This window comes from Vespula vulgaris, chromosome 8 (assembly GCF_905475345.1).
Source record: "Vespula vulgaris chromosome 8, iyVesVulg1.1, whole genome shotgun sequence".
Taxonomy (NCBI): domain Eukaryota; kingdom Metazoa; phylum Arthropoda; class Insecta; order Hymenoptera; family Vespidae; genus Vespula; species Vespula vulgaris.
The window spans coordinates 3384452-3409773 of NC_066593.1; the positions used below are offsets into that span (position 1 = coordinate 3384452).

The 25322-nt window shown below is 35.1% G+C and overlaps 1 protein-coding gene across 1 annotated transcript in view; it reads right to left on the reverse strand.

The window, feature by feature from the left end:
* Nucleotides 1–724: 724 nt before the first annotated feature.
* LOC127065794 (uncharacterized) overlaps nucleotides 725–25322 on the reverse strand; it is a 62322-nt gene continuing 37724 nt past the window's right edge. The window contains exons 2-3 of the mRNA XM_050998649.1: nucleotides 4820–4985; nucleotides 725–942 (exon numbers count right to left, since the gene is read on the reverse strand). Of these exons, the coding sequence (XP_050854606.1) occupies nucleotides 725–942; nucleotides 4820–4985 (384 nt within the window). The remainder of the gene's footprint in view (nucleotides 943–4819; nucleotides 4986–25322) is intronic.

Below are 25322 nucleotides of genomic sequence, written 5' to 3' on the forward strand. Positions count from 1 at the left end.
TTTCTTTAAAATATACAAAGGTCAATGACAAAGAAGTCGTTTTATTATCCTAAAATTTCTTTATACATTTTGCAACATATTAAGGTAGTTTGAAAAATTCACGGCTCTTTTTTTCACTTTAAGATGTGTTTCACTTTAAAGAACGAAATTTATACATAAAAAGAGAGAAAAAGAAATAGAAAGGAAGGGAAAGAAAAGAAAAAATAAAAGCCGTGAATTTTTCAAATTGCTTTCGTATATTCAAAGTGCTACTGTATATATATACATATATACATATACATATATATGTATATATTATATATAGTTTTTTAAAATTTTGGTGAATTGGTAAGCGATCCTATAACACTAGACCCTATGATCGGCAAGTGTCAAACGGAATATCCGTACATGTACATAGTAAATACGGAACAGGAGTGAGAATAAGTTAGAAAAATAAAAAAGAAAAGAAAGAATAAAAAAAAAAAAAGACATGAAAATGAATATAGTTTTTTAAAGGTACGTCGAATAACGCGAGGATAAATCTCCAAAGTTGAAGACGTAGTAGTGATGGTAGTAGCGAAAGAGAAAGAAAAAGAAGGAAAAAAAATCAAAGAAAAAGAAGGAAAGAAGAAGAAGAAGTAGAAGAAGAACTAGTAGTAGTAGAAGAAGAAGAAGAAGAAGAAGAAGTAGAAAAAGTAGAAGAAATAGTAGTAGAAAAAGTAGAAGGAGTAGAAGAAGAGGACCCTTATCGCGTTCGAAAGAGGGTTCCGTGAAAGATGGAAAGCTCGTATTTCCCGTGGCAGAGCCCTGACGTTTTGCGACGCTTGGCCGATCGCCAAGGCGCGTTTTTCGGAAGAACGCCGCTCCAGAAAGGCTGCTTTAGCGTTGGTGCGAGCCGATTCTCGCGGAGAGGAGTCCTTGTCGTTTCCGGTAAGGGATCTTGCCCTCGTAAGCTCGGTAAGTCTATGAAAGTCGAATGTGAAGCTTTCATCGTATCATATAGATATATACAATATATACAATATACAATATATATATATATATATATATATATATATATGTATATATATGTACGTACGTATGTACGTATTTTTGTATTTATATATGTATGTATGTATTTTTGTATTTATTTATGTATATATATATATATATAGGGGTGCTGAAAAAGATTGTAGAACTTTGATGACATATAGTACTCAAATCTTTCGTGAACATAGTTTGAATTGACCTTGACAGAGTTTGAATAATCTTCAGAGTTTGGTAACGATAGTAACTTAGGTACTTGTTTCACCACCGTTCACGATAGTTACGTACCTTTCAAGGCTATCATAGATGAAATTTTGGATGTATTTTACATGGATTTAACGTTATTCGAATGTTTGGAAAAATTTTTTAACGATGAGTTTTTTCTTTCCTTTTTTTTTCTCTTTTTTTTTTTTTCAGTGCGAATATCCGCAGCGATAAAAATATTAATGGGATAAAATTTTACTCGAGTAAATGGTAAACAACGATTTGTTTTATTCTAGTTTACAAATATTTAATATAAGAATTTATAATAAATAATCTTTCATTTAGGAATTAAAGAGTTAATTCATTATAAAATTATGATAAGCTATACCATAAAAATGCAAGTAAGAATATAGTAAGATAATCTTTATTAATCCTTTGTTTACGCATGTATACACATGAACGAGGAAGATTTGATGAACTTGCAATATAAAAACGTTGAAATCACATTATCATTTTGTCGAGGTCAACTTTTTGTGCGTACGCATTTTTTAATTAGCTTAATCAATACTATACGTACATTTTAAATCCTAAAACCTTTTTTAACCAAGTATTTTTAAGACCAAGTATTTTAAGATAAAAGTAATATACATATACATATATATATATATATATATATATATATATATATAATATGCATGTATATACATATTCTCTCCAAATCCTAAGTCCTTTTTTAAACTGAGCTATACATATACTATACGTATAACAGCTACATATATACATATATATGTATATATAATATATATGTATGTATATATGAGAAGTAACCGTTGATATAGGATCGAATATACCGGTCATCCGATGTTTTTCGATGGGTCCAGCCAGGTTTAAAGTAAACCATTCGAGGTAACCGTTTAAAAGGGTAGCACTTTCGCCGCCATGATTTCTCGGTTTATCTGTTTCGCGACATTAAACGCGACTCGGTGAAAACGTTTTCCTTCTGGCTTCGAGAATAGATGGAGTATGAGAAGAATGAGGATGAGGATGAGGATGAGGACGAGGACGAGGACGAGGACGAGGACGAGGACGAGGACGAGGACGAGGACGAGGATGAGGACGAGGAAGAGGACGAGGACGAGGACGAGGAATAGGAAGAGGACGAGGACAAAGAGGAGGAGAAGGAGGAGGTGAAAGAGAAGAAGGATGAGAAAGAGGAGAAAGAGGAGAAAGAGGAGGAGGAGGAGGAGGACACCGAACGACCCTGAAAAAGGTGCTCGACGCTCTCTACCTCCATCGAGCATCCGTTCCGAGATTCCGTCTTTGAAAAGACCCTCATCCCTCATCCCTCTCGCTTTGTAGAATAGAAATTGAAACGAATGTTTTAAAAGATGAGAAGAGGAGAGGAAGGGGAAAAGGAAGAGGAAGAGGAAGAGGGGGAGGGAGAAGAGGGGAAGAAGATGGAGGTGGAAGAGGAACGTGCGAGCGTCGTTAAAAACATGACCGACGAAACAGCCATGAGTTTATTATCTTCTACTTTCAAGATGAGTCCGAAAAAAAGAGAGAGAGAAAGAGAGAGAGAGAGAGAGAGAAGATTCCTCATTTTTCGGACACTCACTGCTTCATATTCTTTTATACGGTCTAGTCACAATTATGTTACGCGAATGTTAATATATTTGAATTCGTACGCTGATTGTAAATGTCAGTGAATTTCTTTCGACGACTAAAATGTTGAGAGAGTAGTAAATCGATAACTCGTTTCGTTCGTCCTCTCTTTCTTCCTTTCTTTCTGTCTTTCTTTCTTTCTTTCTTTCTTTCTTTCTTTTTCTTTCTTCTTTCTTTCTCTCTTTCTCTTTCTCTGTCTCTTTATCTTTTGTTTTCTCTTTGTTATGCTTGTCGAATTTCACGATGAAATCCCCACATACGAGGGACAATTAACGCTACGGAGACCTCGGCTTACCGCTAATTAATCGCAGATAACTCTCTCGACGAAACTCGGAATTTATTCTTGCTTTTTGGAAAATCGAGATGATCCTAACCCCATCCCTCTCCCTCCTCTCTCTTCGAAAAATGTTTCTCCTACTTCCTTCTCTTTATCTCGTTTTTGTCTTCTTTTTCTCTTTTTCTATTTCTCTCTCTTTTTCTCTCTATCTATCTATCTATCTATCTATCTCTCTTTCTGTCTGCCTCTCCTTCTCTCTGTCTCTCTCTCTCTCTCTCTTTCTCTCTCTCTCTCTCTCTCTCTACATGCCCCGAGGTACGAATGGCGAGATCGAAGAGAAGCTGCAAATTAATGGTCGAGAGAGAAATGAACAGGAGGATTGTAGGTGGTCAGCAGGATTCATGAAACAGAGTCCAGAGATTTCGAAAGGGTATTTGAACGTAGATAAAAACTATAATGACGTATAAAAAGGTATAGGATTGATTAATTAATTAATTTATTAATTAATTTATTTATTTAATTTTTTTCTTTCTTGTTCACTATACGTTTGCTAAGAAAGTATCAACGAGTAATCTCGATTTTTACGTATGAAGCTTCTCGAGAATCATAATTTTTTGTAACAAATGATAAAGGACAAAATTCTTCGTCTATCCATAAATCGTAAAAATTGTGTGTCTTCGAAACTATCGTAAAAATATAGATACATATACATAATGTTTATAAAACTATTAAAAATTATAAAAACAGATCGAGAATCAAAGTTTTTCCAATAACTATTACTTTTTCTCTTCTATTCGAGAAACTTCAAAATTGTCCCTTTTCCCTATCCGAACGTAAAATACTTTCCCTCTACCTCTGTGTCCGTCCTCGAATAAAAAAAAAATATATATATATACGTATATATATATATATATGTATATAGGTACACAGATATACATACAACTCTGCCACCAGGCTATTAAAACTTATAAAAACAAATCTCGAGAATGAAACTTTGTCGGTGTTCTAAAAACGTTAAAAAATAATATCTTCTCGATAAAATCCTGAAAACATTGAATATATATATATATACACATGTATATATACACATACATACATACATATATACACAGACTATATATACTTGAATATAAATATATATTTTAGAGACGTTCATAACAAACGTTCGGACAAACATACATAGTAGTATATGGGAACTATCGAATAGAGAATAGATATAACTATAAAAGTATAGAAGTATATTTTCTATGTAGTAGAGAAGCGAGTTGAAGCGGGTTCGAGCGGATTCGAGCGGACTCGAGCAGCACGGAGTCCGATGTTAGCGCGATCGATACGGCCACCCCACTCCATCCTCCTCTCATCCTCCTTCTCCGTTTCTCCCATCCTCCTAGCCGGGCCGATTTTTTTCCCTTCGACCCTCGCGCATGCGCATAACCTGATACGAGATAGAACCAGATAGAGAGAGAGAGAGAGAGAGAGAGAAACAGAGAACGAGAGAGCGAGAGCGAGAGAGAGAGAGAGAGAGAGAGAAAGAGCCAGATAGAGATAGAGAGAGAAAGGGGCGGTTGGCCAACGAGGCGGCGGGTGGCAGCAGGGATGGCAGTGGCGATGTCGAGGGGTGTTGTGGGACGAACGGGGGTTGCCTTCATTATAGTTACGCTCTTGCCATACCCCCGGCACCGCCGTTCCAAGTAGAAACTCCCGGTACTGGTGCTTCCATCGCTGCTGGTACTACTATCGCTGCTGTTGCTGCTGTTGCTGCTGGTGCTGCGGCTGCTGCCGCTCCAGGCCACGCCAATACCAATTTTCGAACGCCCCGACGCCGAACGAAATCCACCTACGGGATCGTGGAATTAGGGGAGAATGTACCAACTACGGATATATATATATATATATATATATATATATGTATGTATGTATATACATTATATGCACACACGCATATATGTATGTCGTATATCTGTTTTATGCTAGCTTTTCTTTAAACTGTATTCCAGATCAACACCAATGTCAAAGATCAAGAGAAACATGGTCCTACCAAGGTTACCTTTATTTATCGAGACGTTTGTTTATTCTTTTGTAAGTTTGTTTATTTATTCTCTTTTGTCCTTTCCTTCCTTCGATCCGTTCCACTTCATCCGATCGAATCCTTCCTACCTTCTCCGATCTTATACTACTATTTCTTAATACTTTTATGTCCAACGCTTGATTTCCAACGATCTGGAATATCAAACTTCGAAGTCAAACGATATGCATATAATATATATGTTAATATCGTTGAAGAGTTGAAATCTTTCGACGTTCTTCGTTAGTCTTTCGTCTCTTCGAAATTATCCAAGACGTATACATACATACATACATATATATATACTTTCATTTGTAAAGATTTCTCCTGTTTTTTTTTTTTCTTTTCATATCCTTTTCTTTCTTTCTTTTTTTTAGACAGGAAAACTAGACAAATACATTACAAAATATAGGATATAATTCATTGTAAATAAGGTCAACGACCCTATGGGTATTCGCGTCGATAAACCAAAACCGATTTAATGAACGGGTCGTGGCCGAGCATCAAACCGCGTCAGTCTGCTTTTCTCTTGCTATCTGGCTAGAGATATACGTAGGTATTAAGCCACGTGCAAAATAATGCATCGTCGTGGTGATGTCCGCAGCTGTAGCTGCTGCCTGCGCAGCCTGGACACGTATATAGCTATGAGTTCGAAGCTATTCCATCCTGTCATCCTCTCTCTCTCTCTCTCTCTCTATGTCTCTATGTCTCTGTATCTCTCTCTCTGTCTCTCTTTCTCTTTTTCTCTATCTTTCTCTCTCTCTTTTGCCCTCTCGAGTTCACTCCTACATAGGTGGACGGTCACACGCACAGTCGATAGTTTCTCGACGTTTTCTCTCTCTCTCTCTCTCTCTCTCTCTCTCTCTTTCTATCTATCTATCTTTTTCTCTTTCTCTCGTTTACTCTTTCTCTCTCTACTTTGGGGTTATATTTAGGTGAACTCTGGTATTATCCAACGAACGTAGAAACGGACGTACAGACAGCGAACGTCGCGGAGAGTGCTTTTACCATCTTGTCCGTTAGGTCCGACGACGGTAGCCTGTGACGCCGCCGACGACGACGAAGACGATAGCCTGCGGCACTCGTTCGATAGATCGATAACGAGTCTCCAATGATGCTCTTAAAATCGAACGAATCTCCGACACTCCATGTTTTAACTATCCATCCGATATACATAGCTCTCGATCCAACAAATGATCACGATAATCCATTAATCTAATTACAGGAGACAGATAGAGGGAGAGAGAGAGAGGGAGAGTGAGAGAGACAGAGAGAGAAATTACAAGGCGTGTAATTTTTTTTTTTTTATTACGTATTGCACTCGTCCTTCTAATTTATTTTATTATTATTATTATTATTATTATTATTATTATTATTATTATTATTATTATTATTATTATTATTATTATTATTACCACTACTACCACTATTACTTCTTTTTATTTCGTTCCTTTATTTTTTATCACACGCGTGGTTTTTGTGGTTTACTGATCGTGAGACTATTTCTTTACCAAGTCGCATGTTCCTTTACTACCGTTTACTCTTCTCTACTATTATTGCTTTTTTAATGTTAAAATAATGTAAATGTTATTTTTCTTATTTTTGTGCACGTTCGCGTGGATCCATATATGCGTAAGCGTAGCGTTTTCAGATATTTGGGATTAATATTTTTTTTTTGTTCACATAACATATAGATAATGATTGTGTCATGTAAGTACTTATAAATGTTGTAATTCACATAACACATGTATAATGATTTCTATTATTATGCTCACTTTGTGATATTTTCTTGAGATATCTATTATTATTATTATTATTATTATTATTATTATTATTATTGTTTTGTATGTGTTTTCTTACGGTCGCCAAGGGTAGCCCAGTCCCTTAAGGTATTATTATTATTGCGTTGTTTGTCCTTCAGATTCCGAAGACACATCAAATGCATCAAACAGGTATCCTTCTTTTAGCATTATTATTATTATCATTATTATTATTATTATTATTATTATTATTACTACTAATACTACTACTACTATTATTATTATTATTATTATTATTATTTTGGTAATCTTATAAGTTTGTTTTTTCTTCGTCATGGCCATAGATTCTCCTCTAGTAGAATTGTATCGATCGTATTTTCTTAATACCATTCTCGTTGGACGGTTTCGCTCTACTGTTACTACATAGAATCCGTGGTGTCCGTCTCGATAAATCGATATGTTCATCCCGTACGCGCTAAGAGCATCAAAGGGAAAGAATATTTCCCGCTCCTATTTCGAGATCCGATCGATTATCCCACGAACTACGCAACTATGTACGTAAGGAATAGTTGCCAAAATTTTATCGTCCCTATAAATTTCTTTTATTATCTATATATTTTTTATATATATATTTTTATTTAATTTGATAGAAAATTAACATTGAAAATTTTAGGTGTATTTAACTTTTGCAAAAAAATACTTAGTGTTGACTACGTGTTGAATATTTTTCATCAAGGACAAATTATAAAATGTGATTTTTATCGATAAGAAACAAAAATAGAAAATATTCAAAAATGCATAATAATAGGATTATCGAATAATATAATGTTTCAGAGATAATAATATTTTTTGTTATTAATAAAATGACTTAGATACTTAGAAGATATCTTAAGATTATGCGATTTCAATTTTTATATATATATACATATATATTTATAAGAATATTGATCTAACATTTTTTGATAATAATTTCAATACGCATCTACTTAAAACAGATATATAAAATATTCTAAAACGAATATAAATACACAGAAATATAGAATAAAATATGAATATTATCAATTGCATAAATTAATCAAAGAAATTAGACGGCAATTGTATCTGATTCATTAAAAAATTTCTACGTAGGAATATAATATAAATTATGAATATTATCAACTATATAAATCAATCAAAGAAACGATATCAATTCTATCTGATTCAATTTAAAAAATTTGTAGATATGAATATAGAACAAAATATGATTATTATCGATTATATAAATCAGTCAAAGAAATGATATCAATCGCATCTGATTTTTTAAAAAGAAAACAAAAAATTTCTACAAACTAATACTTATATATTCCATCATAAATTTATTATTAACATATAATTTACATTACGACAAATTATACGAGCAAACAAGAAAAAAATTTAATGAGGTACGATTTACTAGTCGACGTTCGCACACGTTCGGACATGTTCTTTTTCTTTTATTTTCTTTTTTTTTTATTTTTGCTTTTTCGTTGTTGTTTCTTTTTTCCTTTTTGTATTATTTAATTCGTACGTTGCGTTGTAAAAAGAGAACAACACACGATGGCCGTCAACGCAAAAAGTCGCTCGTGATTCTCGGCAAATGGCCTATTCGCGTGACCGCCAAAAGCACGAGGGAGAAGCGAGAGAAGAGAAAGCTTTCGGGGAGCAGGGGTGGAAGGGAAATATAGACAAATATATATATATATGTATATGTATACACACATATACGTATATACAATACCTTTGGTACGATGGAATCTCGTAAAATTCCAACATCAAAGCTCTATTAACTCTTCTAGCTTGTCAAAAATATCGGTGCGTTTGTCGATTAACGGATCGATGGTTCCTAACGCTCAGTGGTTTTTCGATCCCGACGGTAAACTTTTTAACGCGTCAGAAATCATCGTTTGAAACCTCTGTTGCGTCAAGGTCACGTGATCGCGACGCTGCGACGCGCCACACCAACGTAAAACATTCATTTCTGAGCCCTTCCAAAGAGATTCGTCGTAGCGTTAATTTGACAAAGCAATATTACATAACAATTACAATATCGATCTATGAAATTACTATTGTTCACAATATTCGATGTTAAATACGTAAACGTAACTCTTGGTGTCTTCCAACGAACATTAAATAAAATAAAAAAAAAAAAAAAAAAAATAAAAAGAAAAACAATTAGGAAAGAGATAAGGAAATGTAAAAGAGAAAGAAAAAAGAATCGAATAAAGAAGAGACCATTGAATTGTACAGTATGTGAATATATTTAATCGATCAGTTGGAGTTAACGAATTAGCTTTTTAGATATTGTCAGTGTAAACGAACACTTGTTCACTCACATATAAACGTCGTTTGGATTTATTTGATCGACGAAACGACGACAGTCACAGTACGTAAATATGTACCTACGTACGTATGTACGTCAATGCGTACTTACTTGCTTGCTTGCTTACTTACTTACTTACTTACTTACTTACTTACTTACTTACTTACTTACTTACTTACTTACTTACTTAGTTAGTTACGAGAAGGAAATTTTTACTGTTCCGCTCTGACCCGCTACCGAGATACAACGGCGGCCATTTTGTTGGCGGCAGAGCACGATATGACGTCACGTGGCCTACATGATAACCCCCGCCTCTGGCACCGCTAGCGAACGACGAACGACGATAGCACTTCGCGGTTCTTCCTTCTTGCTTCTTGCGAAAGAAGCCTACGACGAAACTTTGCAAACGTTTATGAAACGTTGTAAATACGTAAGTCGATTTAACGTGCGAAGAAAAACTCGAGAAACAAGCTTTTTTCTTTCTTTGTTCCTCTTACCGCAGATATTATCGTACAAGTTTTCAATTCGATCCTTATTGGCGGGAAATTTCAAAAGGAAAAAAAATACCGATCGACTTTATCGTTATAATTTATTATTGTTGTTGTTGTTGTTGTTATATTTAATTTCGATAAATAATCAAATTTTCGTCATATCCGTTGCGTCACGATCAATACTTTCAAGTTTCGATCCTTACTGGCGGGAAATTTAAACGAAAGAATTTTCCATCGACGTTTTATATATATATATATCTATATATATATATATATATATATATATATATATATATATATATTGTACATTGGATATTTATGATTTATTATAATTTGTAATTTCGATATATCAAACGATAAATAATCAAGTTTTCGCTCGTAACTATTGCGTCAAGCGATCAACATCGTATTCAATGAAAATGATTGTCAGTGTTAAATTATGATTATTGGTATTAAATTCTGAGTTTTCCTTTCCTTTTCTTTTCTTTTCTTTTGTTTTGTTTTGTTTTCTATTCTTTTTTTTTCTTTTTGTTTTTTGTCACACAATATTAAATTTACATAATTAATATCTACCTTTTTATATTTGATAAAATTTGATTAACTTTCCGGAGGAAACAGGAACGTCATGTACAGTTCATATCATTTAAAAAGTTAATAAAATCCGGCGTTCTGAAAGTTTGAAAGGTACTTTGGTATGAAAAATATTCGTTAATTTAGCGAAAAATAGTAACGTCAATTAAATAATTCGGATATTTGGTGCACGAAAACAAAAGAGGAAGAAAGAAAGAAAGAAAACAAAAGTTAAGAAAAAGAAAAAAATATATAAAATGAAAGAAAGGAAAAGTATTGTTCGATAAATCAATATGAAATTCGATTCGATTAGATTAATTTTAAAAGCTTTGACATCGTTTTACGATCGAGGACGAATCACTATCGTCGAGATTATCGATAGGCACGGCTAACGATAACGAAGACTAGAAACGACGTAGTACGATGATTCGTCGAGTAGAATACTAAACTTTCCACGCATACTTACTGTACGTACGTATAACATCGGCATAACGATACAACGAGATATACATTTTATATACAATTCTAATTCCAACTGATATCTTTATCGTTAATTTCAAAGTTTCTCTCTCTCTCTCTCTCTCCCTATATACATATATATATATATATATATATATATATATATATATATATATATATATTATTTTTCTCTTTCTGTCTCTCTTTTATTTTCTTTCTTTTTTTATTTTTTATGGCGAAAAATTGCAGACACATAATATTCCAAAGACAAATGCCATAACATCGAATAATATAATTTTCAAGTTTACTTTAGTTTCATTATTCGTACTGTTCGTAGAACGAACGCATTAATACGCGACTCGTATTAAACATAATAAAAGTACGTTCTCGTACTACCTACGAGTTTTTTTTTAATTATTTTTCTATCCATATGAAAATGAATAAAACCGCAAGATAAATGTATTATCTATCAACGATAGAAAGACATAGTCCTACAATACCGATCGTCTGTTATCAACGATAACGCTTTCTATGCATTTCGCACCTATCCGAATAATCCTAAAGTTAATAAAACTGAATTCAATTTAGAGATAAGTTATTTAACACGATTAAATTTCTGTTTGTACGATAGATGGAACTTTTGTTACGTGACAATGACTTATTATTCCAAATATTAAATATGAGAGATTTTGTGTAATATGTAACATTGTACTGGGACGATGTGAGAAACATTCGTTGCTTTTAAAAAATTAAAAAAGAGAAAACACAAACAAGTGAATAAGAAGAAGAAAGTCACGAATTCTTTTTTCGAATTGCCCTAAACTTCTTCTCGTATGACACGCAACAACGTTTCTTACGTGACGCTTTATCTTCTTTTCCTTTTTCTTTCGTACGAGACGAATTCGCGACACATCTTTTTCTCGCACTTTAAGAATGAAGTTTACGCGTTATAAAAAAAATAACAAATAAAAATAATGACAATAACAATAATGATAACAAACGAAAAAAAATCGCGACGATCCCTTTTCTTTTTTTTTTTTTGTTAAATTTTTCGAATTACGTTTGAATGAAAAAAAAAAGAAAAAGGTAAAGAAAAATAATAAAAAAATAAACAAACAAACGAAAAGAAAAAAAAACGAAGAAATAAACCTTGGATCGTGTAATTTCTTTATTTTTCCACGTACAATTATTATCCACAATTCCATAAAGTCAGATCGTTAGGGCCGTTCGTTCCACTCGAGCGGTGCCCGCAGCACCGCGCACACAAGGAGGGTGCGTCACCGATCTGCCGGCCTTCGCGGAGGTGACTAAACTCTTTCCAGCTCGCGAAGAAATTATCGCCGATTCGCAAAGACCGGTAGTTCTATCTTCTCTTCGAGGAACTTCATTCGAATCGCTCGAATAACTTCCAAGCCCGACATTTTACAATGAAATTATATTCCAACCAATTTCTCTCCTTTCTCTCTATCTCTCTCTTTCTCTGTTTATTTTAAAGTAAAAAAAAAAAGAGAAAGAAAAAAAAAAGAAAAAAGAAAGGAGTAAAAGTAACTTAATAAAAATACTCATCGTTAAACGAATATATCGATCGAACTGATTACGATTCGATTCCATTTAAAGATTCTCGAAAAAAGAAAAGAAAAAAGAAAAATAGAGGACACGGTTAATCGATCCCTTAGCTAGAATGAACTAACTTCGTCTAAATTATTTTTAGAAGGAATAAAACTTGGTAAAGACGTACAGTGATATTCTTTTCTTTATTAAAATACAATCGTACGCAAACGTATAATTAACAAATAAAAAATTCTTGTTGTCGGATATCAAATGAGTATTAACTTTGTAACTCTAACTACCACACGTACGAACGACGTTCATTCTTTCTCGAGTTGACACGGTTATAAAAAGATCTTTTTATATAATAAACAAATTAAAAATCGTTTCTAAATCTGAATAGTTATCGTCCGATCCTGTTTATCGGGGACTAGTGATTAAATACAGGTAAATATGGTGATATTCGAGGAATAGGCGAGGCGGGTTTGTAAATGTAAAGGAGTTAAAAGAATATAAAAAAGGCGAATATACGATGAGGAAGAAAAATAAGAAGAGGATGATTAAGAAGAAGAGGAAGGTTACGACGGAGCTCGCGAGAGAATCGAGAGCGCTGCGCAGAAACCGCGGCGGCGCGGCGCGGCGTGTCGGCGTCGGTGGCAGTAGCGGCGTCATCGTGGCCTCATCGACCTAACCTACTTTGTCGAGGGACGCCCGCACGAAGAGACGCCGACGACGACGACGACGACGACGACGGTAACGACGACGACGACGACGACGACGACGACGAGGACGACAACGACGACGACGACGACGACGAAGACGATGATGAAGACGACGATGGTGGCGCCGTCCCTCGAGGACGTTCAACGGCGACGCCAGTAAACTCATCTAAACGATTGCCGTTCACCAATGTCCTCGTTGAACTGCCTCCAATTATTTCTCTCTCTTTCTCTCTCTCTCTTTTTCCTTTCTTCTTCTTCTTCTTCTTCTTCTTTTTCTTTTTTGTTTATTTATTTTTTGCTTGTACTAACAGTCTTCATTCCATTTGACTTTTTCAATTTTAAATATCAGTGTTACTAACGTAAATCCATGCAGATGTATGTAGGTAGATAGGTAGGTATTTGAAAAAGTATCCGCCATTTTTGTTCTCTATTAATACGTTACGCAATCTTCAGCAGTACGGCAGGGTGGATCTATAACGTAGCGTGGGTGCTTTGCCAAGAACGAAAAAACGATCTTATGTTAGACCGACGTCATGCGATTTTGATACGAGATTTTTTTACACGCGCGCGCGCACACACACGCACATATACATATGTATGTTTAATATGACGTTGTTATAAAATTAAAAGGAAACGAAAGTATATAGGTACGATATCAATTATATTGGGTTATTGGCCAACCAATAATACGTTTGACTTTTCAATATATTATATCTAAATAAAACAAGACAACAATTAAAATAATTAGTTAAAACATTGATATAAGAATCGTAATATAACATGAGATTGACCGATCCGCAGATTTTTATTATTTCATATAAATATATAAAAGAAAAAGAACTAGTGTATAACAATAATATAGTATAGCATTAGGTTGATTAATAAAAACAAGAATTTGTTCTCTTTTTATATCTAAATAAATAATACTAGTGTATAACAAAAATATAGTAGCGAATAATAATAAAAATTTTCGATATTCTAAATGTAAATAAATAATCCTAGGATATCTATATTTTTCTATTGAAAAACAATTTTTTTTTCAAACATCTTATCAACCAACCGTATATATACGCGTATATAAATATAATGTATTATTTCATTATACATACACTTACATACATACATACATATATACCTATATGCTAGAAATAAAACTTATAGAAACCGTTTGGAAAATCAGAAGATACTAAATGCACGGCAGGGTGCTATGAAAAAATCAAATACTACGATAGGGACGATGTTTGCGGTTAGTCCTGTCCGAGTCTTTCCTTCCGCGACATTAAGTACAGCGAAGTAGCCGAGTCCGATTGGAAAACGCGCCGCAAGCCTGGCGCGACTTCTCTGTACCCCACCCCCCTCTCCTTCTCCCACCTCCTCCTCCTCTTTGTCTCTCTCTCTCTCTTTCCCTCTCTCTCTCTGTCTTTCTTTCTCTGTCTATCTCTATCTCTATCTATTTCTCTTTCTCTCTCTATTCTGACTGGTGCTTGAGTCATAGAATGAATCACATTCTCTCTGTTCTCCGTTCTCCGTTCTACATACGGCAAACGAGCCAAAGAGTTTCTCGATTCCCGTTGCAATACTTCGAACATAGATTCGTTCGAAACAGAATATAGAAATAGAAGAAGAAGAAGAAGAAGAAGAAGAAAAAGAGAAAGAGAAAGAAAGGGGAAAAAGAGGACGGAGAAAAAGAAATAAGAAAAATTCTACGCCAATCTAAGGAACGACGGAATAAAAGAAAAGAAAAGAAAGGAAAGAAAACGAATAGAAAGAAGAACATGGAAGCTATAGTATAAAAAAACAAAAGAAAAGAAGAAAGAAAAAGAGGAAGAAAAATTGTTTGGAAGTTCGCTTAGAGAGGATAGAAAACGAGATTGTAACAGAAAGAGTATTATTTAAGATTGCTAGGTTCCGTCCAGAAATTCGGACGCGTGAAAGCAATGGCTGGCCTAAATTTAGAAAGTAGCCACGGCAGAGACCAGCCTCTCTAGCCAGCTAGAGCAACTTTCATCCGGCGTAGCCAAGAATCGGCTCTCGCTCCTGCGCTCTTCGGCCATTGCTGAAAACTCTGAGCGCGCGTTACGAACGAAGGAAGAACGGACGTTCGAAATATAGAGATACATTATATACTTGCATATACGTAGTTATATTCGTATTTGCATATCTACGTTTGGTTATATGTATATATAGATATGCATGCGTGTAAAAATATATTTACGTACGTAAGTATAAGTATGCATACACGTGTATATATACACGTATGTATGTATATTTATGTATGTATATGTAGATATCTAGGTGCTTTTGTTCTCAACTCGAGAAGTGGATAGGTCCTATCGGTCTAACTCAAACCCTGACAAATAATAAATTATGAATTCGTAGATAGGATGACAGGGACGGGACCGTTCCGTGTTTTCGACAGACACGAGCGATATTAAAATCCTCCTCGAGTGTCTTTTTCGTCATATTAAATTTCCATCAATGCCTCGTTCGAGAGGGACGCGCCGATCCATTATGCTCGAGTGCCGATTTTCCGCAGGAAAAATCAAGTTGTACATACGTAGGTACGAATATGCCCCTGTCTTTCTGTCTCTATCATTCCTTCTCTTTTTGTCTCTCTCTCTCTCTCTCTCTCTCTCTCTCTCTCTCTCTATCTCTTTTCGTCTGTTTCTGTCTCTTTCGCGCGATGTTTAAATCGAGTTCAACGAGCGAAACGCGATCGACTTGGAAAGATATGACTGGAGGAGTCGATCGTCCATGAAAAGGATCTCTTTCTATCTCTTTCTGTCTGTCTCTTTCTCCCTCGTTCTCGAAGAAGGAGAAGGAGAAGGATGAGGAGGAGGAGGAGGAGGAGGAGGAAGAGAAGAAGGACACGATAAACGAACGTGCAAGACGAGTTTCTTCCTCGCGAGGAGGAGAGGCAAGCGGATCGTTTATTAAAAATAAATTACTGCGACGAAGCTATTCGTTCGTTCGTTCGTCCATCCAAGAGAGAAAGAGAGGGAAGAGGGTAGAGATGCCGACCGAATGTCTTTGAGAAAGCCCCTACGATCGTGGACGATGGAAAGTTAGAGGGAGAAGAAGGGAGAAAGAGAGAGAGAGAGAGAGAAGGAGAAAGAGATATAGAAGTAGAGGATGATAACGACAACGGCGAAGACGAGGTGGACGAAGAGGAAGAGGAAAGATAAAGAAAGAAAGAGAGAGAGAGAGAGAGAGAGAGATGGAAAAGGAGTAATGAATATAAGCGGGAGGGAATGCAGGAGCGTAGAGAGAAGCGACGCGTCGTAGTCGTTCGAAGGACGAAAGGTGGGAGCATCCTTTGAAACCGGTCCTTCCTCTCGGACCAGTGCTCGCGACGTCGTGAAGCACAACGTCCACAAGAGAAGAAGAAACCTGGATATGGCTTGGTTGCCTTTCGAACGTACCATCTTGGTCCCCTTTCTATCTCATTGTCAATGAAAAATGTCGTCGTTTCGTAAAAGAGAAGCCCGAAGTTATGTTGATGCAGTCTCTTACATATATGCGGTGTAAAAGGCAAGGAAAGAAATGTAAGCGCTACGATCAGGAGGAGTAGAGAGATTGCGGCGGGTGGAGGGGTGGCTTAGCAAGGGGGAACGATTAGTAAGGGATAGAGGGATAGGGGAAGGAGAGTCTGTACGTAACGCTCGTGCGACCGATGCTTCATCGGCGCACTCACAGGCGCCGATCATTCAATCTAGCATGCGATCGTGCGACCGAAAGAGAATCGGCTCTCGACGAGAGGCGTGGGTGCGAGAGAAGAGACACACGGCCGATCGCAGCCTCGAACGCGCCGCCGACAATTGACACGAAAAATGGTTCGACGTGACGAAGATCATAGCAGTAGTAGTAGTTGTATAGTAATGGTACTAGTAGTAGTGTAGTAGTAGTAGTAGTAGAAGAGAGGATGGATCCAAGTCGTCTCTCGCGTTCTCCTCCACCAGTTCTCTCGATCTTCCTCGAGTCTTCGTTGCTGTGAGCGTGCGTCCTTCTTCGAGCCGAGTAGACTGTGGCTTGCTCGCTCGCTCGGTGTGGAACTCGCTTGGCGTAGCCTTTCCCTCTGTCTTTGTCATGCAAACGCTTGGTTATAGGAGTGAACGAGCGAAAGAGCGAAAGAAAAAAAGAGAGAGAGAAAGAGAGAGGGAATAAAGTAGAGGCAAGAGAGTGCCTGCCAGCCAACCGAGCCACCATCGTCTTGCTCCTTTTGCTTCTCACTGCTCCCTCCTTCCCTCTTATCTTCCCTCCAGCCCCTCTTTTCTCTCTCTCTCTCTCTCTCTCCCCCTTTCTATCTCTCCTTCATACATATACATATACACACGTACGCGTGGGGGACTCGCGCGTTCCTCCTTCTCCTTCTCCACTTTGGTCGCACGCGTATCTCCCGTCTCTGTCGTGCGAACGGGAGAGCCTTCTTTCTCATGGCCCGATGCCAGTCTCTCCTGTCTCGGTCTACCCAACGTACCGATGACCTCCCAACCTTGTCTCGTTATAGAGTCCCTCTCCTCTCTCTCCTCTCTCCATCTCCTCGTCATCCGCCCCATCCTCCTTCTCGGACGAACGATCATTGCGCCTTTCTTGTCTCTATTTTTCCCCTTCCTCCGTTCGAGCCACTCGACAATCCTTCTCCCTCCCTCTCCTCTCCCTCTATCCCCCGAACTATCTCTCCCGTTCCTCAACCTCCTCCTCCTCCTCCTCCTCTTCATTCTCCTCATCCCACTTCTCTCCCTTTCATTCCAGCATTCGCTTCTTCTCTTCTTTCTTTTCGTCATCTTCCTTTCCTTCCACCCTTCTTCTTCTTCTTCTGCTTCTTCTTCTTCTTCTTCTTCTGCTTCTTCTTCTTCTGCTTCTTCTTCTTCTTCTTCTTCTTCTTCTTCTTTCTCCTTCTATCGAGTACTCTACTCGCGCTCTAAGTTTTCGAAGTAACTAACGGTAAATCCCTCCGGCGTGCGCGCGTAACCAAGCGAACGTGTGTTTCGACGATGCCTAAGCGTCACGTAGCCTCTCTCTCGTTCGGCTTTTAGATCTATACCTACTCGTCTTGATCTTAGCAACGTGGATGTTGCTAAGGTCAAATTCTTGATTATTTTGAAGAAATTTTTTTCTATAGGATTTTTCATCGCTTTTATAAATTTCACGCCAAAATAGTCTCACGATATTTTTTATTTCTCCTTTTCTTTTCTTTTCTTTTTTTTTTTGTTTTTTTTTTCTTTTCTTTTTTTTTTGTTAAGTCGTGCAAAAATACTATCACGAGGTAGAATAATATTTCGATCGATTGTTTACGATGAATTTCTAAATAAGATATTTCTTTGATATACTCCTATCGTTAAGGTTTTATCAATGAGATAATCATAGATCGATTTCCTTCGATTAAATGTATTTACTTATCGTTTTCTTTTAAAAAAGATAGCAGAAGTCAAAATATAAATAATAAATGATACCTTTCGAAACGTAAAAATGTCGAATGTATAAAATCCGAATGATTTGTAATTTTTATTTAAAAGATCAAATTTGTTGCGCGCGTGTTCGCATATGTATTTTTCATAAAATTACAAGTACCGTACCATTAAGAGGGAAAAATCATTTTACCTGTAATGCATTAGAGAACCTCCAAGCTACATTAAAAAGTGTTTACAGAAATTCATTTCAACGTATATACGTTGTTTATACGATGAGAAATACGTGACAACGATTTATACAATTTTTGTATTTATTTGTAGCTTTTTACTATGAAAAAAGGAAAAATAAATAAATGAAAACAAAAAGGGAAAGGAAAAAAATCATATTGTCTTTTTTTCTATTAATATCAAATAACGACTCTGACGATTTTACATTATTTATTATGTGTGTGTGTGTGTGTGTGTGTGTGTGTGTGTCAAAGTCAGTTTAATTCGTGAAGCAACTTTTTAATAGAAACTCAACAACCTTACGAAGCTACGAGATCTTCGAGTTGATTTCTTTTCGGTACTTTTTATCATACAAAATATAAAACGATCTACTTAACCTTTGATAACTTTAATTACTCTCAAATTGCTTCCAAATTAAAAAAAAAAAAAAAAAAGAAAAAAAATTATTCTAGATACGATATCACATCGATATAATCGAGAAGCGTTAACGAGTTCAAATCTTTTGGGGCTTCCAAAGATACGTGTATATATTTTTATTTGATAGCCGGTAAAAGGCGATAAATTTCTCTTTGAAAACGATTCCATCGAAGATCACGAATGTTGGCCCGAAGGCGGAAGCAAACAGCGAAGAAAAATTTCGCGTAACGGCGAAGGAGCATGGAAAGAGCAAAATCGCGGTGGCGGAAAACGCCATGCCGCAGAGAGAACTTCGTTCAGTGCTGCCGACGGATAAATTTACCCTCTCGTTCCCTCCTCTACAAACACATCTCTCTTTATTTCATGGCCTCGCTCTCTCTCTCTCTCTCTCTCTCTCTCTCTCCTCTATATATATATATATATTTTTCTCTTTTTCTCTCTCTCTTTCTCTCTTCGAAGTCTCCTTTCACATATTTCCCCCACCACGAAGGCCTCACAACGCATTCTCTTCGCGCCTTTCGCGTGAAGAGGGAAGGAGAGAGATAGAAAGAGATAGATTGAAAAAAGAGAAAAAGAGAGAGAGAGAGAGAGAGAGAGAGAGAGAGAGAGAGAGAGCAAGAAATAGAGAAGAGATAAAAACACAAACAAAAAACAAGAAATTTATTTTATTAAAACGGCTTCTGTCGATACTAAAATTGAACATAGGATTAATACGATAATAAGTTGAAATGAAAGTGGTTATGGTATAGAATAAAAATTATTGTTGTTATTATTATTATTATTATTATTATTATTAAACAAAAAGGAAATTAAAATGAATGAAAAGTTTGCAGTGATTAATTGCTGACATTCCTAGAGATATTTAGATATATTATTATATACATATACATGTGCGTGTATGTGTGTGCGCGCGCGCGTATGTAGTAATTGGCTATAAGAGGAAAATAAAAGATGGTCGATATTTAACGCGGCAAGTTTAAATCAAAGTACCGGTGGTAAACATCGATGGTGCCTAGTAACTTTAACCCTTCTTCTTTTTCATCGAAATAACAGGAATACCGATACGGTAGCAATATGAAAGTGAAAAGATAACGAGAAGGCCAATAAAAAAAAATATAAAAGTATATATAAAAAAGAGAAAGAAGAAGAAAAAAAAGAAAAATAATAATTAATAGAAAAATAAAAAAAGAAGGAACAAGAGGGCGGACGGGGATAGGGATGGAGATACGAGAGAAAAGTTACACTAAAACAAAGATGGTCGGCATTTAGCGCAGCAATTTTTTTAAATTAAAATATTGGTATACTTCGGTCGTTTCTCTAACCTTGCTTCTTTTTTTTCTGTTTTTTATCGGAATAACGCGAGTATCGATGTGGTAGCAAAATGAAAGTGAAAAAATAACGAGGAGGCCAATGAAAAGAAAATATAAAAAAAGAAATATATATATATATAAAATGAAACAAACGTTGTGAGGGAGGGGTAAAGTTACACCCGATAAAAGAGAGCTTCCTAACTTCTCGTCGATCGGTTTACTCGTGCGAGATTAACGCTCTATCGAACGTTGGATATGAATACATTGTGTCGTTCACAAAATACTGTCTCTTCGTTTCGATATCTGTCGATATCTCTCGTCATGATCGAAACGTTGATAACGATCGTGTCGCAAAATTTGGCGTTACGTCGAATAGAATTCGGAGGCTGTGAGACGAGATAAAAGAGTCGGCTACGTAGGAGATATACGATCTTTAACTTCTAACGCAGCATCCACGTTATCCCTTCGATCCTCGTCAAAAAAGAAAAAAAAAAAGTAGAAAAGAAAAGAAAAAAAAAACGACTTCGTTTTACTCTCCGATATTTCGTCTCTATACGATCGTCGTATTTATGAATTGTTTATTGGTTTATTTATAGAGTTATCAATGATCGTTCGTTCGAATACTCGGATATTACAAACTCTATAGATATATTTGGTATGTATATCATGTTTCGTCGATTTATTTGATCTTTTCTGATCAACGATTTATTTATTTATTTTTTTTTTCTTCTTTCTTTTTCATTTCGTTCGATAACAAATTACGATACTTGTGAATAAATATTAAAGGTGATAGATACATGGTTAATTAATTAATTTAAGATAATTTTCAATTCGTTCGAAGGATGAAAGGAAGAAAGGAAAAAGGATAAAAAAAAGGAAAAAGGAAAAAAAAAACAAAAGCAAACTTAAATATTCTAATAACTTCTCCGATAGATTATAATGCTCCTTGTAGAAGATAAAAATTAATAATTAATTCGTTTTCGATCGAAGCTCGAAACTCGTAACTACGTTCGACTCGATCTTAAATAAATCAAATCTGAACTGAATTTTAAGATAAGGAACGTATACCATGTATCATAATTATCTTTACCGTATAGGATTAAAAAAGAATGTAATTAATCGTTATATAACGTGATCCAGAAATCATGATACAACCGGCTCGGGGAGATCACGATACTTGCTCTGAAGATTTTCATATAGTCATTTCGAATCTTGTTCTCGAAGATCGATTACAAATATTAATGAGAGACGAAATAAATTTGTATTTATATACACATAATATATATACACAAATAAATGAAAAAAAAAAATCTTCATAAATATTACGATGATTAATTCCTATATATTACTATTATTATTATTATTCCCGATACAATAGATCATCGATGCAATTAGTGAGAGTTATTGTCGATAATTTAAAAAAAAAAATTCAAAATCCGGGAAAAGTTTTCCCTTATGAAGGATTCCCTAGTGATCGTAAAAGAATCGAGTTGGATAAAAGTTTTTTCTTCTCTCTTTCTCTCTCTCTCTCTCTCTCTCGCGCGCGCGTGCGTGTGTTGTGTACCGAGAAAAGGTAAAGAGCGTGTACCTTTCTTGGTCAGTTTCAATGTCTTTCCGCGTCGTTGAGTGAACGGAACGAACGTACGCGAGAAAGTAACTGGTGCTTGTGGATATCTTACGTAACGAGAGTTTGGCGACCTGTAGATTCATATTAACATATTTTTACAAAGGGACTTACGCAACGACGAGAGTACCATACGAAAAATTCAATCGAACATATTAATCATCCGCGTTAAATGCGAATATCACGATGGAACAAAAATAAAAGAGAGAGAGAGAGAGAGAGAGAAAGAAAAAAACGTTTCGATATTTATGATACATCAATTGACGATCATCGATCATCGATCATTGAAAAATATTTCAATTAAATTTTCGTTTCAACAGAAGATTTATAAACGAACTATGGATACGTTAACAATTTCAATTTCAATAAGCAAAATAGGATGTATAATGATAGATTATAAATGTTATATTCATGTGCTATATATATACATATATAGATATACTTATCATTTATATAGTTATTTATTAATAAATACATACTTCGTTGTCGTCTTCTTTGTCGTCAAAACAATCAGCTGATATCTCTTTCATATTTTTTTATTTATTTATTTACTTATTTATCTATTTATTTATTTATTTATTTATTTATTTATTTATATATTTATGTATTTCCCTTTTGTTTTCAAACAACAAAGATAGAAAAAAAAAGTTTATTATTACGTATCTACTTGAAATGGGATGTCCAGTTCAAGAGTTTAATTATATTGAAATCTCACGAAAGAGATAATGGGATTTTATAATACATACGTCACCGCGTGTTATAGTAAACATATCACGGAAAAATAAAGTCAAAGGTTTATTCATAAAACCATAACAAATTCACACGTTTCCTTGCATATGAATTATAATGCAGATATATACATACATCTACATATAGTCTATACCTCATTTCTTTCTTTCTTCTTCTTTTTTTTCTTTTTTTTTACTTCACCTTACCAACGAAAGATTAATACAAACAAATTCAACGGATAGACGGCATTCGTAAATAGATTATAAAAAAAATTATTTCTCTCAGATTAATTAAATAACGATATAATTTTCAATTCATCCATTATCAATGATACGTATTAATAGAATTAATTCATCGTATGCACATAAATATTTAACATATTTTCTTTGAATATTTCGATTTAACGTAGACATAAATTATCAATAACCGTGTTTAACATTACTAATATATCCACTACTAGTATACATGTATCTATGTGCTTATATAGATGAACACGCGTCTGTGTTAAGGAATTGTAAAACGATGATCGTAATGCTTAGATAGCAGTTACTCGACGACGATCATTATAATTCAGGTTGGTCGATCGACCGATTAGTTTCACGAAGAATACATACATACATACATACATACATACATACATACATACATACATACATACATATGTTTATCTGTATAAAGCCGATCGTTTTCACGTATTAATGTGTTTTAATGCGAATGTGTGCATATGTATGTTGTGTTTGCGTTTGTGTGTGGGTGACACACGTACGATTCCGCCGCTGGCTCGCGTTCGTACTTGCAAGGCCGCGTAGATTATCCTCCGTGTTAGCACGAGGCACGTGGTTTGTCGTGCGCCTCGGTCAATGAACGACCGAACGAAAGAGCGAGACAACGAATGAATGAATCGAATCGTGCTTAGGTTACACGCGCGCGCAAACGACAAACGTTTCAAATCATTTACCCAAGTTTATCTAACATATGAGTGGAATAGAAGCGAGAAAGATAGAGAGAAAGAGAGAGAAAAAAAGAAACAAGTTTTACGTGCGAAGAAAAAGAAAAAAAAAAAAAAAAGACCGAAGAAAAAAAATTAATTATACCGACAATGAATTGGAGAACGAGATAAAGTAGAAGATTTTTTTTTTTGGGGTGGAGGGGAGGGGAAGACGAAGTATTTAACGTAAATTTTATGAGAAGGAAAGAGAAAAGAAGTTTTACACGTGGAGTTGAGAAAGAGAAAAAGATATGGTTGTAGGATAAATTAAAGTTTTTTTTTTCTGATTAATTTCGATTAGAGATTGATAAAAAAGAAATTAGAAAGAAAATATATATCATAACTTCTATTTAAGTTTGCATTAGTGAAAACGTCTAACGTAACGTTAATCCATTTTACATGTAATTAACAATTGATGTAATCTTTGTAAAATGAATACATCGTCTCAGTAGAACGATCTATTAATCATTATTATTTATAATTCGAGTTATCGTTTGAGAATGTTTGTAGCTATTATATAGATTCCATAAGGAAAAATAATGTTTTTAATAAACCCATAAAATACGATAGAAATCGTATCGGCAATAATTTTATATCACGTAAATTCTTCTAAATTCTTCTTCTTCGTTAGAAATGATCGTAAATTTAAATGCCACGGTAAATAACGATAACAGTCGATTCTTATCGTTGATCTTTTCGATATCCCTAAGGTGTTCTAAATATTTCATAAATCCGATGAGACGAAACTGACAAGTTCAATCTGATACGTTGTAAAAGATATAAAATTTACGTCGATATAACACTCTCTCTTTCTCTCTCTCTTTCATTCACTTTCACTCTCTTTCTCTCTCTTCTCTCTTTTTCTCCTTCTCTCTCTCTCTCTGTATAACTCTCTCCGTCTGTCTCATCAAGAGAAAACCGAGCGTGTGGGATTTGTTTGATTCCATCGAGGAAAATCTGTTGAAAACTTGCTAGGTAGGTATTTCGATTATTCAATATTGATACGGCTGCGTGATAAGAAAAATAAGCCGTTATGCGACACGTTATAGAATTCATACGTAATCCTTTAGCATTGTATTACATTTGTATTGAGAAGACGTCACGCGTCGTTTCGCGATTATAATAGAACATATACATACATATATGCGAAATACATACGTACATATGCGATACATATATATGTGTATGTATATATATATGAACACATACATACGTGCATACATAATTCAGCGCGCGCGCGTGTATATATGTATATATGTACATAAATACAAAACACATAGATACCTAATTACATACATAAATACACATAAGAGATTCCATGCAGCTTCCATATATAAGTTGAACTATGAATATATAGATATGAAAAAAAAATATATTATATATATATATATATATATATATATATATATATATATACATGCATACAAAGAGTACGTGGACGTATCCACAGTTACAGAGAAGACGTATATATCATGTATATAAATATAATTAGTCGCAAATAGTAGTAGGGCTTC